Here is a 17,743-nt window from a genome sequence, read left to right as displayed (position 1 = left end):
ACTAAGTGATTTGTTACTAGAGGTTAATCTTGCAAAAGATGGCTATCTGCACTTACTTTCGTATCTTGACACTGCAAGGGGGATCACTCTTATTTGTGGGAAAACTGCTCTTTGGACTACAGTTTGTCCCAGTGGGGTTGCTGTAGTTTAGTATAGTGTGTGAAGGCGCAGAAGGGTTGAATCCCGATCGTGTCGGGACAACTAATTATGGAAACGGTTTTGACAAAGGTCCTTCAAAGAAAAAAAACATGAGTACTGAAATTTTCAACAAGAATGGACAGCCTTTGTGGAGAGGGAGGGTTCTGTGTTTGGGAGTATGCCAAACCACTCATACTCGACATTGCCAATTTCGCATGAAGACAAGATAATCAAACAAATAAAAGACATGCCTTTGTCGGCAAGAACTGTTCACCACCGTACGAGCATGATGGCAGATCAAATTGAATTACGTTCACGATTAACGGATGGAAGTCTCAACGCCTGCATGAAGCTTATTCTAACGATGGATGAAACCAAAACCAGGCAGCACCAGAAGTAGGATTAATGGTCAGAAGTACTTTTGTCATCATTGGTTAGCAAACGCGTAACAATGTTATTTAAAAATAATTCAGACTAATTGTACTCTAAAAGTGTTGGTCTTACATAAATGTGCAAATACACTTGTACTTAGTTTTCAAAATACTGTGTGGCTCTTTTGAAAGTAGATTTTAAAATATTTCAATCTATCAATCAAAAGCCTTTAAAGTTATTATATGCTGTGCATACAACAAAATGATGAGTGCTTCTTCACAAGGTGCAATAAAGTAGAATAAAAATGAAAGAACATTTTGGGTAAAAAGAGATAAAACAATAAGGCACAGTCACCGAAAAAATAAACAGATAAATAAATAAATAAATGCACAAAAGTCCCGCTGCATAATATTCCATTACAGTACTGTTATTTCAGTGGTTTGAGTTCAAGGAGTTGATGGCTATGGGCAAAAAGCTGTCCTTGAATCTGGTTGTCCGTGTTTTGTGGGACTGCACAAAACTGCACTGCCTGCCAGAGGGCAACAGGTTAAACAGGTGATGACCAGGATGTGAAGAGTCCTTTACAGTATTAGTGGCTTTGCTGCAATTTGGCCTTTATGGCTCTCTCAGTCGTGAAGGTTCCCAACCCCCGCCCTAACCAATGAAGGACCAGACAAAAGCTGCCCTGTGCATAACAAAACTCACACCTTAAAACAATGCAGGGGCTTCAGATAAACATCTCTTCAGGAAAGGAAGACAATACTAAAACAAACCTTAACTTTTATAAATGCGGTGCTTCCAACAAACGTGGCACGGAACTGTGAAGCAACAGTAAAATGCTCGGACTATGACAATGACAGGCACCCAACTGCTTTGCACTCAGATGGACCTTAGTGTCCCAAATCTCCCCAACCTCTAGCAGATCACAGCAGGGAGACCCAAGAAGAGCGGGAGACAGCAGTTGTTTCAAGTTGCACTGAGGTATGTGGGCAGGCGTTCCAATATACGCCTGGTCAATGTTTATCCTGACAATGATTCTAGCATGAGGATGTACTCGATCCTGGACTAAGAGTATTGTGTCGCTCGCACACTGCGTTTTTCAACATGTTCCAAGTTAATGGTAATACAGCACCATACACCCTCCAAACGTATAGTGGTATAAGTCTTACTGTTGGCAGAAGAGCCTTCGACTATGTGATAGTCCATAGATGGCGCTATTGCAAGACCCCTACCCATGTTAATTAAGTGCAAAATAATACCAGACAAAAGCGAGGAAATCTCTACTCCAGCTGGTGCAAATAGTCATCACCTTGAAAGCATTGCATGCAAAATTCCCTCTAGACAACAGTGCCAAGATTCTGATAGTGGTTGGATTAGACATACTAAGGGTTCATAAATTACGCAGTCAAATCAACAGCCCTCACGACGCACCATATGCTCAGAGACTGTACTTGGGGTGGGTGATCGTTGGAGATGTATGCTTGGGAAGCACACATAAGCCTCCACAAGGGGACTACCCTAAAGACTTACATTCTAACAAAAGGGAGACCCGCACATTTTCTTCCATGTGAAAATCACTTCAACATCAAAACAGACTTCAATGTCTCAAGAGGACAAATCTCAATTAGTACTGTTATAAATGTGAAAAGCAACACAAAATGAAACCATGGGAAATGTGATTTGACAAACCAAAAACAACAACAAGCCCGCACCTTCAATGGAAAATCTGCTCTTCTGTGAGATTATGGACAATGAGTGTTTTCAGGAAAAGACAAAAAGCTGGGTGGCTCTGCAACCATTTCGTATATTATTAATGAAAAACACACAGCCAATATGGTCCCATGTGTTTTTTCACCACAAAACATGATTTTGACGTATACAGCTTTTTGTAACTCCCGCCATGAAAACCCTCTCGATGGATTTGTTTTCGAGAAGACACAGGAAGTGACGTAAAGGACAGCGGCGCCCCTGAGTGGACTTAGTTTGTTTCCATTAGTTTTACCTCCGGGAAGGTAACTCATTGCATTGCTGGATATTGCTTGAACACTCGGGAGAATGGATTTAGTCTTCATAAGTTTGCAAGAGACCCGATTCGTTGTGAAAAATGAATTGCATGGGTGGAGAGGATGAGAGCTTCGTGGGTTCCAAATAACAGGTAGGCAGTAATGCGCCCCGGCTCGACGGTATTCAACAAGTACTGCGGCGGCTTTGATCATACTCCTAAAAGCAGCATGGCTCGGCTCCACCTCCTCCTTATATGCCACGTGGCGCAGAAAATCAGCCACACCGGCTGAGGCGCCGCGTTTGGCGGTCACTGCTTCTGCGAAGGCTGCGCGTCAGGCTTTGGGGACGGCTCTGAAGAACTCAGCAGCGTGCGCGCATAAAGCGCCCTGGCTTGACTGTGTTGCTCAGTACTCTGGCGTCTGTGAACACCCCCCTAAAGCAGGCCGGCTTGGCTCCGTCATAAGCCACACTGGCTGGCTGCGATGAGCCGCGATGGCTAATCTCCACAGCGGAAGTGGATCGGATGGGGATGAGGTTTGGCCGTGATCGCATATCATCTGAATATGGCTCGAAACAATAGTGTAATATTGCCCCAGTAACTTCGCTCGGTTGTGTTCTCCTTTTCAAAAAGAGCTTCCGTGTCAGACAATATGGCGGCCACTTAGATATCGTAGAATGACACTTCTGCAACTTTGCGCATGGATGACGCGCTCTCCGCTCACATTTAGTTTTTCGTATAGACATTGAAGTGAATAATGTTATATGTATTTATCATTACAATATCTATTTTAGAATGTTTATAGGGATGACACCCGGGCTTTAACTAGACATTTGTACTGTTGTAATTTTTGTCTCAAGTATGCAAGGTATAAATGCTGTACTGTTGACATATTTTAATAAATGTATAATGTATGACGTGTGACAAGACTAAGAGGAAAGTTCACAGAGCAAATAATGACTGATTTGCCTGCTGACAGATTCCAACTAGAGAACCCCTTTACTTACGTGGTTGTGGACATGTTTGGACCATGGGAGGTATCTGCAAGGTGAACAAGGGGAGGACAGGCAAACAGCACGCAGACTCCATGTCGTGACAAGAAATGAAACCATCAAAACCGCGCTACCACATGGAGACAAAATACCTTGTATTGAAAGAAAAGCCCTTTGAATATTTTGAAACAAGAACACAGGAACATGAAGGATAGAAAAGCTATTAAAGGCCACTACTTTAACAAATACGTCCATGCTAAAAGCATCATTCCTAACTTCCTAAAAGTAAGAAGCCCTTTACTAATAGGAAGGAACTGATTTTGCGTGCAACAAAGGACATTTGCCGCACACCTTTCGGAGTGACTGTAGTATGAAAGGTTGAAAACATACCCCTTTCAGTAACCACAGTAAGAAGAATTAATGAAATAGCAGAGGACATTGAAGGAGAGTTAGTTGCAAGGATAACGCTTAAGAGCTATGCGTTATAGTGAGTTTAATTTTTCATGCATCTAACATTCATCAAGACATTTTTGTCATATATATAAACCTTGACAGCCGGTCTGTGTGTGTGTGGGGGGGGGGGGGGGAGGGGGGAGAAGCCTACTCTAAACCAATCCTTGATGCAAGAAAGGTTGGGGATCACTGGCCTAGATGTATATTTGAATATTGTTTCAGCGTATACGCGTTTCTGTGAGGAAGTGTGTGTACCAACAAAAACTTTTCACCTGTTCAATAACGAGCCATGGTTTACAGCCAGACTTAGGCAACTCTGCCAGGCTAAGGGCTCCAAATCAGTCTGGTACGGATTAGAATTGCTAATTAAAAGCGATGATCCAATAAGCAGGGCTGTGAAATTAGGAAGAGAAAATCCGAGGAAATTTAACACACACACACTCACACACACAATCTGATCTAACGTCTTGAACTTTAACAAGAATTTAAACAAAATAAAATTATTTCATAAAGGATTAGATCTATCTGGCAATCTGTTATTCGACAACTTCAATTTCACTAGTTCGGAATGTTTTTTTTTCTTGTACGTGGTCCACCAAACGCGCCCTCCCGCCTGATCCATACTCGTCTTGGTGGCATAGCACGCAGTAAGCCTTGCCTGGTTCCTTGATTTTACGAATGTGTTCATTGAGGTACTCGTTGCCGACTTTATGTTCAAGCCCATTCCAATTCCATGGGTTTTTTTATGCCGTTTTCCTTGTTGATTTTTTTCACATGAACTTTCTTACTGTCTTCCCGTTGTACAATATCCCTTCTTGCAAAAGACATTGTCATATTCTTGTAGCAAAGCTTGACTGGGTGTTTTTTTTTCTTCGTATCAACATGTTTCAAAGCGAATACCGAGACAGGAAAGACAGAAGTTGGCGAGAATGCAGCGAGATGTACTGATGATGTTCCACAGTAATGTTGATGGGAGTTTTTGATCTTTGCCACTTCTCAAAGGAATTCATGACTACTGGAGTGATGGTTCCTGGCCGCAACTAATATTGAAATACCTATGTATGATAAGTATTTTTGCAACCACTAGATGCACTTAAAAGTTTTACATTTTCTCAAAAATCAACAGCATACCTTATGTACACAACTGTTGTGTGACTTGTCCAATGAAGTACACTTGAACCAACTGGTTAGCATTCATGCCAGCGCGTGTTTTAGTGTGTATGTAAGCTATCATGTGATGGCGCTCACGAGGCTGTGAGGAACAAATACATTTCACATCTGTAAGGAGAAGAAACTGACATTTCCTCACATGCTGCCTGTGTAGGCAGGTCAGTCTGATGATGTACACCAGGGGTGCCCAATGCGTCGAAGGCATGCCGAAAAAAAAAAAAAGACATCAGCCGTTTTTTTTTTTTTACTTTAGCTCACTGCGCATGTGGAAACAACAACAGTACAGGAAAAAACGCTGTCAGTGAGTTCCCCCCTATTTTAAGCTCTCGCTTAAGAAATCTTAACAAACATGTATGGATGCTGCAGTACAGACGATAAAAGCGTATCACTTTCATACGGAATAGGAGGCGGACAACTTTTTCACAATGTCATTTTCAAAGTGCGTTTGCCTCATCTGCCAGTGTAGTGAAATGTGGAACGGCATTTTTTAACCGACACCGACATTCCGCCGAAAAGCAAGCTGAGAATGAGAAAAGTGAACGAACTAAAATCCCAATTGGCTGTATGGCAGTCACTTTTCACACAATATAGTTTAACAGCGAAAGCTGCCACCAAAGCATTGTTTCATCACATCATTGTTAATAACAAGAAGTCCTTCCAAGACGATCTTTTAAAAATAAGGCGGAAATATCTTCAATAAAATCTCTGCAGCTGGAAAGGCGCTGTGAAGCCATGGCTGACGTGTGGAAGGACATCGGAGATTGTGAGTGTCCTTGGACGAATCCACTGATGTGACACAGCCCAGGAGTGCATTTTCATTTGTATGGTGTTTAGTGATCATCAACATGAATAGTGCAAAAAAATGTTTAATTATGTTGTGTAAATATTGGTTATGCAAGGAACACAAACATACATTTACACATACAGAATCCTCAATATACTTTAAAGTAAATATGTTTTGCATTTTTGTAGAGGGTAGATCCTTGTGACATTTATTCATCATTCATCGTCATTTTATTTCATCATTGGTCATTCTTGAAAAAAAAAAAAAATGACCCCCCCCCCCTCCACATCCGCCGACCGCGAGAGGCTGGATGCTTGAGAAGTAGATCTTGGGGTAAAAAAGTTTGGGCACCCCTGATGTACACACTTACGGTGTCTTTGAAACTAAAATTATCACACCACAGCAAACAGAATAGTCACAAGTCACACAACATTTGCAAATGTTGGAATTTAGTGTGCACATAAGGTGCACCACATTGTAGGGTGGCACGTTAGACATGGGGGTTCGTCTATTTAGAAGAGAATTTAAGTTGTCTTTGGTTGTGAAAATATGACCAAAAAAAACCCAACCTGGAGACCAAAATCCACTTATATGCTGGGTCGTGAACTGCAAATGGGCTGTATACGATCTGACGCCATAAAACTCTTGGGAGCAAGGAGGCGATTGACTACTGTTGAACAATGGAATGCAACCAAAACCCCCATCCCTCCCAGTTGTGGTTACAAACACACCCCCTGGGTATTCGTCCCTCAGCGTCCATGTTTTGGCTCTCTCGTCATGCTTGGAAGCTTTGGGTTCAATGAAACCTGCTTCCTTTCCTCTTGAGATACTCAGAGGCAAACCATCCCCGTGGCCAATGGATGTACGGTCATGAGTACAGCATGACAATCATTGTAATAATGTACGAAATTAGTGCCAGATAATATTGGGGGAAAATACAAGCTTCCCAAAAGTTTCAACTTTGTACTACCTCAACAGACTACAACCTAGTCATGCACATTATTTTCAGTGAGTTCAGCGACACGACATCCTACTTTTCTTGATGTATGTCTATTTTCCTATTGCAATGTTTTTTTTATTTTTAGTAAAATCCATCATTGTTTCCCTGTTGGTTTCACGTTTAGATTTAAATTTTCTATAAAATTTCACTTCCTTTGTGTATTGTGTGAGTTTAACAGGGAAACCATTGTTCTTGATAACTTCTACTTCATTCATGTAGCAGCCTTCTAAATTACTGAGCTTGATTGGGGCTTTTGGCACTTTGCCTAAATTTTAAATTGTGGCATTCCTTTTTGAGACAAATAGTTTGTAACTTTAAATGTAAGTTGAAAAACATCTCATCATCAGAACTGTTAGACCCAGGAGCCCTTATTGTCTGTTTAAGAAATGATGACCACACGTACTTAGCAATCTTCCACACACATCCACACCCGCACACAAACAAACAAGTACACTTTGTTTCCAACTATGTTTTGCTCGCCCGTCTCCTTTTTGTAACATCCATGTAAATAAGGGCCGTTTTGAAATTAAATAAATAAGAGGTGCTGAGGAGAGGATAATCAGAGAGTGCAGGGGCGAACTGTATGAGACAGTTCCTCTCCTCTATCCTTGCGAGTTGTCAAAATTGAACTGGTGTTTTTGCTTCCGTTTTTGTCTGGTTTAATGAATGTCTAATTGGTAAACCTGACACAAGGTTATGTAGACCTTGCATTTACTGTATTTATTGAAATTCCTCAACATGGAAATCTGTGTTCTCCTATATAAACAGTCTACATTGCCTAAACCAGGGGTGTCAAACATACGGCCCGCCCGTCTGGTGGTTTGGTACGGCCTAGGGAAGAAAGCTGCATTGTATTAAAAAAAAAATGAATTTTCTTTAAAATTTGTTGTTCTTATATTATCCGCTAGGGGGCGCAGTGTTTTAGTACGTGCAGACAACATGAAAGCAACACTGCGGCGGAACTAGGACCACCTTGACCTGGTAAAATTGAACGTCTGTACAGCGTCTATTGGCGACAATTGCATTATTGATGAGAGTACTGATATCACGGACGTCGCTCAACTGGCCATATTCATTCGTGGAGTTGACAAGACTTTGAATGTCACATAGGAGTTTCTCGAGCTGGTGCCGATGATCAACACCACAACAACTGAGGACATTTTCAGCTCCGTCGTGCGGAGCGCTGGAAAGAGTCGGAGCGGACTGGTCACGCGCCGTAAGCCTGGCTACTGACGGTGCGCCGTCAATGATCGGTAAAAAGGCAGGTGTTGTGACAAAGTTCAGAGATAAAGTACAAGCCGCAAATGGGGGAGGTAATTTTTGGACATTTCATTGCATTTTGCATCAGGAGGCATTATGCAGCAAATCGCTAAGAATGGATCACGTCATGGAGGTGGTTGTCCGAACTGTTAATTTCATCCGAGCCAGAGGTCTCAATCATCGTCAATTTGACAGCTTTTTCAGTGACTGTAACATTATCCATGGTGTGCCTTATCACACGAACGTATGATGGTTAAGCAGAGGTGCTGTGGTGAAGCGCTTCTTTGATTTACGTGATGAAATCGGACAATTCATGGAGAAAAAAGATAAACCTGTTAAGGAATTGCAGTGCCATCTGTGGCTGCAGGACCTTGCGTTTATAGTTCACATCACTGAGCACTTGAATATTCTTAACAAAATGTTGCAGGGACGCAAAAAAATCGTAACACAGTATTATGACAGCATACGTGCATTCAAGTTAAAGCTCAGGTTATGGGAGACGCAGGTGGCAAGCGGTGACCCTGCTCATTTTCCCTGTTTAAAAGCTATGTGCGCAGCAAGCGTTATTTCTGACGTGAAACGGTACAAAGAGAAGATTTCAGGGCTGTTGATGGAGTTTGAGAAAAGATTTCAGGTTTTTAGCGAACTCAAAACAGATTTTGCAGTTTTTCGCTCACCATTCACAGTCAAAGCTTCTGATTTGCCCGTTGCCATGCAACTTGAAATCATTGATTTGCAGTGTGATGTAGAACTGAAGGACAGATTTGCCTCTGTAAGCTTGGACACATTTTACAAGTACCTCCTACCAGGCTATCCCGCATTGACAGCACTAGCTGCTAAAACATTGTCCATGTTTGGGACAACCTACCTTTGTGAGCAAGTTTTCTCACTAATGAACATTAATAAAACAAAGCTGGGCTCAAAGGTCACACATAAGCATTTGAATGAGATTCTGAAATTGGCTGCTTCTCAGGACATGATATATTGATGCACTTGTGGAGGATAAACGATGTCAAGTTTCAAGGGCAAATTCCAAGCAAGACGAATAATTGCTGTGAAAGTTATTCATTTGTTCAAATTGCTTTCCAGATGTTGAAAAACAGTGTTTTTAAGTTCCACAAGGCTGGTACTAAATGTTTTTGGAACATTGTTACTATTTCTATGATCAGTTTTATGTACAACACACTTAAATATATGTTTAACTGTGTAAAAGTGTTGTTAAAATTGCACATACTTTATTTATGTTCTTATGTTATTCTCTTGTTCATAATATATTGTTCATAATGTAAAAGGAAAACTCTGTTAATAAACATTTTGATAATTTACTCATTCTTTGCACTAATTATTAGTATTAGTGACTAATACAAAGGAAAAAAGTGGGCTTATGGTAATTTTGCAATGAGTTTACTGGTCCGGCCCACTTGATCTCAAATTAAGCTGTATTCGGCCCGCAGACCAAAGGGAGTTTGACACCCCTGGCCTAAACCATATAGTGTCATAAAGTTTATTTTTGCATAGTACTTACAGGTGGGTAATTTAAGCCAATGCCATGGATTCCTATACTGGCAGGTGTGTCGATAACTGCATCAACCATCAATTCAGGTTTGATGGTGGGGTTTAGTACAGCTTTCTTCTCCTTTAGGTTCAACACAAGACCAAGCTCAGGGAGGGGCAGGCAAGAAGGCCGAGTCAAACCAAACAATGTGTAGTAGAGGTTCACAGCATCGCAACGCAGGCGCCAATCATGAGAGGTACCTGTGTAGAGGACAATAAAAATGATTGAGACAATAAAAATGATTGAAACAATGTAGTGACTTGATAAGATGCATTCTTCCCTGCAGCCCTGCTGTGAGATTTGAGACACCTGCCAAATGTCAAGTGGACCCTTAAGTAATTAGCAGGTCCCCTCGAAATCTTGGATTGCAGTTATCAAGGCATCATTTTTTCACTTGAACTGACAGCCCCCTCCTCAAGCCGTCACCTTATCGTCGGCCAGGGTGGCTCGTCAGTCAGCCGCTGGCCTTGTCGACTCATTTTTGGCGCCGAGGTGGCTTATCATGGTGCCGATGGGCTCCTTTACGACGACGTTCATAGCTGCTGTCCGCGATGAACAACACTGCCAAGCTGGGACGGTTTATGGCGTTATCGTCGCACGCGGCTGAGTGCAGCATTATCGGCAACGTTGTTCACACCGCGATGGCTCATCTCCGCTGCGGAAGTGGATCGGACGGGGAGGTGGTTTGGCCGTGATGGCATATCATCTGAATATGGCTCGAAAGAATAGGGGAATATTGCCCCGGTAACTTTACTCGTTTGTGTGGTGTTCTCTTCTTCGAAAAGAGCTTCCGTGTCAGAAGGGGCGTGTTCGTCTCCCATAGTAGGGTCGTGTTCGTCTCCCATAGTTAGGGTCCACCGCATGTTTTCAATGGCGGATGTCCGGGGTGATGTCACGGACAGGGGATGCAGCCAATATGGCGACCACTTGGATGTCGTCGAATGACACTTCCGCAACTTTGCGCATGGATGACGTGCTCTCCGCTCATATTTATTTTTTTGCATAGACATTGAAGTGAATAATCTTATATGTATTTTTCATTACAATATCAATTTAGAATGTTTATAGGGATGACACTTGACCTTTAAGCAGTGTGTTCATTCCTTTCTCAGGACTTATTTGGAGGAACAGAATGTTAAAACCTTATATGATGCAGCGGTGTTGGCAGATAAATATTTTTTGACTCACAAGAGTTCTTTTCAGTCTCCTGGCAATTCCAAGTTTTTTCACCGAAAGGACTTTTCGGCGGGAAACACTGCTTATCATACAGGGTCAAGTGGTGATAAGGCAGGTTTAAATTCTTCTGACAAGCAGTCACAGTCTTCTTCCAAACCCAAGTCTTCGGGTGACTCTGGTCCTGTATGTGCTTATTGTCAGAAGCCTGGTCACTTGATTTCTGCTTTCAAAAAGCTCAAGTACAAAAATCAGTCCACTGCTACCCCAAATGCTTGTGTATCTACCACACCTCAGCGTTCCTTGCCGGGTGGTTCTGAGGGGAGTTTTGTTTCTGACAATAAACTTTCTGATTCTGAAGTTCTGGAGAGGTTTTTGCCTTTTATTCACACTGGTTCGGTTTCACTTATGGGAGATAATTCTACCCCAAGGCCCGTTACTATTCTGAGGGAGCTATTCAATCTCTGATTTTGAAGGATGTTTTGCCTTTTTCTTCAGCTAACTCAGATGTTATTCTTGAGGGTATAAGTGGCAGTTCTCTGGCTCCCTTGCATTTTGTGAATTTGACTTCAGATCTGGTTTCTGACACCATTGAGGTTGGTGTTACTGACTCTCTTCCAGTTCCGGGTGTTGATTTGTTGATCGGCAACAATTTGATGGGGGCTCGAATTGGCGCTGATCCTATTGTCACTGTTTCTCCGGAGCTTTCATCCAGTACAGAGAAGTAGGGTATTTTTCAGTCTTGTGCAGTGACTTGTTTGATGTCAAAATCAAAGCAAAGGAAAGCAAAGCAAATTTATTTGTATTGCGCATTTCATACACAAGGTATCTCATTGTGCTTTACTTGAATAAAGGCATTTGAAAACAAAGATAAAAATTAAAAATGGGATAAAAACAATAAAAATGACAAACAGATTAAAAAAAAAAGACAAAACCGCATACAGTGCAAGTAATACGGTTAAAAAGTGGACATGTTAAACTGGATTTAAAAACGTTCACACTTTGGGCTGACCTCAACCCTGTTGGCAACTTATTCCATTTGTGTGCAGCATAATAGCTAAATGCTGCTTCACTATGTTTGCTCTGGACTCTGCGCTCCACTGTTTGACCTGAGTCAGTCGATCTCAGAGCTCGACTAGGTTTGTATTCAGTAAGCATTTCTTTTATGTATTCAGGACCTAAATCATTTAGTGATTTATAGACCAGTAGCAGAACTTTAAAATCTATTCTAAAGCTGACCAGAACCCAGGACTTTAGGATTGGAGTTATATGCTCTGACCACTTTGTTTCAGTCAGAACGCGAGCTGCAGCTGTTTAATACTCTTTTTGGAGAGTCCAGTCAGAAGACCATTAAAGTAGTCAAGTCTACTTAAGATAAAAGTATGGATGAGCGTTTCCTGGTCTGCTTGACACATACAAGACTTGACTCACGATATGTTTTTCAGATGGTAGAAGCCAGTTTTTGTGATTGATTTAATTGTTGAAAGTCAGGTCGGAATCAATCAAAACACCAAGGTTTTGGACTTGGTCTTTGGTTTTTAAAGATAGAGAGTACAGGTGTTTACTTACAGCAATTCTGTTTTCTTTATTACCAAAAACAATTGTCTCAGTTTTGTTGTGATTTAGTTGAAGAAAATTTTGGCTCATCCAGTTATTTATCTGATTTCAGACAGTAGCACAATACCTGAATTGAACTGTAGTCATCTGGAGATATTGCTAAATATAACTGTGTGTCATCTGCATAGCTATGGTAGTCAAAATTAAAGTTTTGAAGAATTCGACCCAAGGGTAGCTTATACAGGCTGAATAGGAGAGGTCCAATGACTGACCCTTAAGAGACCCCATAGGTCATTGCCATTTGCTGAGACTGAGCACCTCCAATGGTCACAAAGTAGCTACTTTCCTCCAGGTAGGACCTAAACCATTTAAGGACCATTCCGTTTAGTCCTACCCACGTTTCCAACCTGTATAGCAGTATATTGTGATCTACCGTATCAAAAGCCACGCTGAGATCCAACAAGACCAAAATTGACACCTTCCCTGAGTCAGTATTCAACCTTCTATCATCTAGCATTTTGATAAGAGCAGATTCTGGACTGTCATGAGTTCGGAAACCTGATTGAAATTTGTCAAAAAAAGCGGATTTAAATTCAAGAAATTGCTGAGTTGATTAAAAATAACTTTCTCAAGAATCCTGGCTATGAATGGGAGATTTAAGAGGGGCCAAAGCTTGCTAACATGGAATCGTGTAGTGCTCTGTTTTTTAGAAGAGGCTTAATAGCAGCTACTTTGAGAGCTTTAGGAAACTCACCAGACTGAAGTGATCGACTACTCAGTCTTTGAACTTCTATTTTGCGTTAGTTATTTTGCCATGTGTGCGTTGTCTATGTGTGAGATTAAATTGTCTTGAACGCAATACAACTGCCTTGTCCCATTTTGCTGGTTTGAACAAAGGGGACGTTTGTCTAAATTGACGTAACAATACTTTTTTTAACCCCCAGCTCAGGGCCTGTACATTGGTGTTTACACCGGTGGATGAGAGGGTAGCCTCCCTCCGCCTTCAGGTAGGGGGACGGTCCTGAGTGTTGTTTGTGGATATGCACCATACAGCAGTTCAGAGTACCCACCCTTTTAGGAGTCCATAGAGGGAGTGCTGGAGTGGGCTCCCTCTGGGGACTCCATTGTGCTCACGTGGGCAATGACAGTGAGACCTGGAAGGACGTGACTGGGAATAATGCCCCCCGATAAAAATCCGAGTGGTGTTCTGTTACTTGATTTCTGTTCTCATTGCGGATTGTCCATAATGAACACCATGTTCAGGCATAAAGGTGTCCACATGTGCATCTGGCACCAGGACACCATAGGCTGCAGTTCGATGATCCACTTTGTAGTTGTGTCATCGCATGTCTTTGACACTAGAGGGTGAAGAGAGAGGCGCAGCTGTCAACAGAGTTGGCACCTATGATGGGGGAAGATGCCGGTCTGACGTGGCAGACCGAAATGTATTGTGAGGGTCTGTTGAAAACGGCTGGCAGATTCCCGTCACAAGGAATTTCAACTCCCACCTCTGAAAGAACTTTGCTCAGATTCTGGGGTTCGTGGGGGACAGAGTCCGAGTGGACAATGTTCCGCGCCTCTATTGCTGAGGCGACCGACTGAAGCTAAGTAAGGTGGTCGGTGCACATTGTGGTGGCAACACCCGAACACGTTGGTGAACACCAACAGTGAGGCCCTCTGTCAAGCTGAAGAAGGAGTCCTATCGGGCATTTTTGGCTTGTGGGACTCCCAAGGCAGCTGATAGGTACCGGCTGGCCAAGTGGAATGCAGCTTCGGTGGTCACTGGGGCAAAAACCCGGGCATGGGAGGAGTTTGGTCAGGCCATGGAGAACGACTTCAAGACAGCTTTGAGGAAATTCTGGTCCACCGTTCAGCGTCTCAGAAGGGAGAAGCAGAGCACTGTCAACATTCTCTATAGTAGGGATGGAGCACTTCTGATGTCAACTCGCATTCTGTTCTTCTTGCCCTTTACTGTCGTGACAGTCCATGGCTGCTCACTCGGGGTTGTAGCCCGCCTTTTGCACTTAGTCAGTTGGAATAGGCTCCAGAGCTCCGTGACCCTAAACAGGATAAGTGGTCTAGAAAATAGATGGATGGATAGTTGGAGCTGCTCTAGCATATGGCAATATACAGTCATTTTGGAAAAAAATAAACTTTGGAAACATAAGACACACTAGTCATTTAGCTTCAAGAAATTAAATGGCAAAAGGGAAGAAGCATTTGGGATTTCTACTGGTTTTAGTTTGCTTTGATCAATACTAACTACCTGAGTGAAGGAGTTGGAATATGTGGTGGTCAGGATTTTGAAGGTTCAAGAGGATTTTGCAACATCTTGCCTGAGTTTTGGCAGTTTGTAAGTCCTCAAGGGTGGCAGGACAGTACCGACAATTGTTGCAGCACTCCTTATTCTCTGTTAAAGTCGGAGTTTGTTCTTTTTTGTGGTATATGAGACAGTGATGGATCAACAAAGGATTGATTCAATAATTGCTGTGTAGAACAACCTCAATAAATACTGCGGCAAGCTGTGTCTCCTCAGAAGATGCAGGAAATATATCCTCTGCTCGGGCATTTTGAGGATGGAGTTGATATTGGTCCACCACTTCAAGTACTGGGAGAGTGTAATTCCCATGAACTCAAAGGTTTCAAAAGTTGACATGGCAGGTGGACAGCGTAAGAAGCACGTGTGGCTAAAAATGCTTCCAGAAATCCCTGATCATCTCGATAGTCTTGAGCGGGTTCATCCTGCTTGTGTTGGCTGCACCAGTTTCAACTGCTCCATTTCCTGTCGATTTGCAGACTTGTCACCATCTTTGATGAGTCCAATCAACTGTGGTGTCATCTGCAAACTTTAGGAATTTGACGGCCTGGTGCATTAAAGTGCAGTCGTTTGTGTAGAGAAGAGCAGCTGACAAAGTACACATCTTTGGGGAGCTAATGGTGCATGTGGATGAATTGGTGTCCCCCACACACCTGAGTTGCCGTGGCCGTCAAGAAGCTATAAATCCATTGGAATATCGCAACTGAAATGCTGACCTGGAGAAGCTTGGAGGAGAGGAGGATGGTATTGAACGCTCTACTGTAGTGGCTCAAGGTGACCTCGCACAAAGTGAGCTGCAAGAGTTCCCTGAGATTCTTATGCTCCTCAACATGAAAGCCAATTGCTGGGCAGAAAATTGGACCATTGATTAACCTGGCACCAGAAACCAATTCTGTAAGACACAAATCTCCAATCAAATGACAGCACTTCCTGTTCATTATTTGCATCAAATCTCCTTGAGGCACTAAAAAGGTTCATCAAAATAGTGTGGTATGACCTGGACAAGCTTGCAAAGTACCCCAGATAGTCCGTTCTTTTGTTGATTTCATGCTTTGGGAAAGATCGATTGGAAAAGACTGTTGGAGGTGGTTACTCTGATCTCTTTGAGGACGTTTACTCAATGGCCCATTTGTCAAACGTATTGGCCAAATAATCGAAATGATTAAATCACTCATTTTTTAAGTTTGGTCATTTCTGTCCTCGGAATACTTCATGTTTACTGATCAGAAAATCTCACTGTCAGGTTGCTACATTTGCTCATATAACGGAGGGGTCACCAAACTTTTTGAAACAGAGCTACTGCTTGAATAATAAGTGAGCTACCAATTTGATACCATAAAATAATTTCCGATGCTGCTGCCTACAGGACACTAGGACACACACAGTATCTTAAAACTTAAAACTGACCCAACCGATTAACACAAACACACGTGCACACAGATAATGATAACATTCAGGCTGATAATAAGCAAGAACCAGTTTGATAAGAAGGTAATGACGTTACAGGAACTCTAATCTGGAAAGGAGGATCACTCGGCCTCCGGATTTCACGACAGAAGGAGAAGGGTAAAGTGGGCTGTATTCTTCTATCTCACAAAAGCCTTTGCAAATAATAAATAATAAAACAAGACTAGTGTATCAGGATTCTTATTTGGAGACAAGCTCACAGACAAACAAAAGAACCGCAAAGAAGGAATTTCATCAGGACCTTTTCCTTGTGAGGGAGACAGGCAAATCTCTTGGCCTCACTTCTACCCATCCATCCATTTTCTTTGCTGCTTATCCTCACAAGGGTCACAGGAGTGCTGGAGCCTATCCCAGCTGTCAACAGGCAGGAGGTGGAGTATATACTAAAGTGGTTGCCAGCCAATCGCAGGCCAGATAGAGACAGTCACACTCACAATCACACCTAGGGGCAATTTAGAGTGTCCAATTAATGTTGCTATAATATTAGTCTCAAATATGGAAAGTATAACTACTGTACACATACATTAAAATCCTTGGTGCATGTGTGTGTGTGTGTGTGTGTTGTGTGTGTGTGTGTGGGGTGGGTCCGACTTTACGGTTTTTCACATTTTGCAGGGGGTTCTGATCCCCATTAACTGTGAAAAACGGGGAATTATTGTAATTATCTTAAATGTCATACCTAGTTACACTGAGCCAGGTGTCATTTTAAACGGGAAAAACAACAATGTTTGATGCAGCTCTGGTAAGTAGCAGCTACTTTTAGAACAGGCTAGAGGGCTACTTATTTTGTCCTCTGAGGCAACCTGGTACCCGTGGGCACCACGTTGGTGATCCATGATCAAATGGCTCAGGGTGTTGTGTATTTATATGGAACAATGTACTTTCTCACAGGAACTACTTGAGACATTTGAAGGGTGTACATTAGTAGCTGATAATGTACACCAATGGAATTGTCTGAGCCAATCAGAGTCGACCATCCATCAAGACCATGGTAGTATTGCTGTTGTGCATACAGGTGTGTTTTCCCCAGAGCTGGCAACTGATCACATCCAATTCCATACTTTTCATGTTCGTCATATGTATCTTTGATACATTTTCCATTTGCTCAATAATACTTTAAAATTTTGAAATGAAAAAATCTGCACTACCTGAAGGTAAGTAACACTCTCACCATGTAAAATGCAAACTTTACCAAATGTGAAAAACAATAATTATGTTCTGTAAATGTTTTTTTTATAAATGTTTTTTTTTCTGCTCAGTGCTGCAAGTTTGGAGATGCCTGACTAACGTTGTCTCGGCTTGTCCCTTGAGTGGTCACTACACGGTGTCATCTCAGATGACCGGTCCTATTTATTTGGCACAGTTTTTACACCGGATGCCCTTCCTGACGGAACCCCTCTCGGAGAGTGGAGGCCCCAGTGACAATGAACTCACAAGCCCTGGTTTACCAAACCAATGCTCTAACTCAGTGATTCCCAAACAGTGTGCCAGGGTACGTTAGTG

The 17,743-nt window shown here is 42.3% G+C and overlaps 1 protein-coding gene across 10 annotated transcripts in view; it reads right to left on the bottom strand.

Moving 5' to 3' along the window:
- Nucleotides 1-17,743, bottom strand: part of taf2 (TAF2 RNA polymerase II, TATA box binding protein (TBP)-associated factor) — a 172,836-nt gene that overhangs the window by 4,114 nt on the left and 150,979 nt on the right. For all 10 annotated transcript variants that reach the window (XM_061819042.1, XM_061819045.1, XM_061819040.1 and 7 more), the window contains one exon: nucleotides 9,697-9,926. In XM_061819042.1, coding sequence (XP_061675026.1) covers nucleotides 9,697-9,926 — 230 coding nt within the window. The remainder of the gene's footprint in view (nucleotides 1-9,696; nucleotides 9,927-17,743) is intronic.

Source organism: Syngnathoides biaculeatus, chromosome 5, assembly GCF_019802595.1.
Source record: "Syngnathoides biaculeatus isolate LvHL_M chromosome 5, ASM1980259v1, whole genome shotgun sequence".
Taxonomy (NCBI): Eukaryota; Metazoa; Chordata; class Actinopteri; order Syngnathiformes; family Syngnathidae; genus Syngnathoides; species Syngnathoides biaculeatus.
The sequence above is the reverse complement of the archived record's forward strand: the minus strand, read 5'-3'. Positions and strand labels throughout refer to the sequence as shown.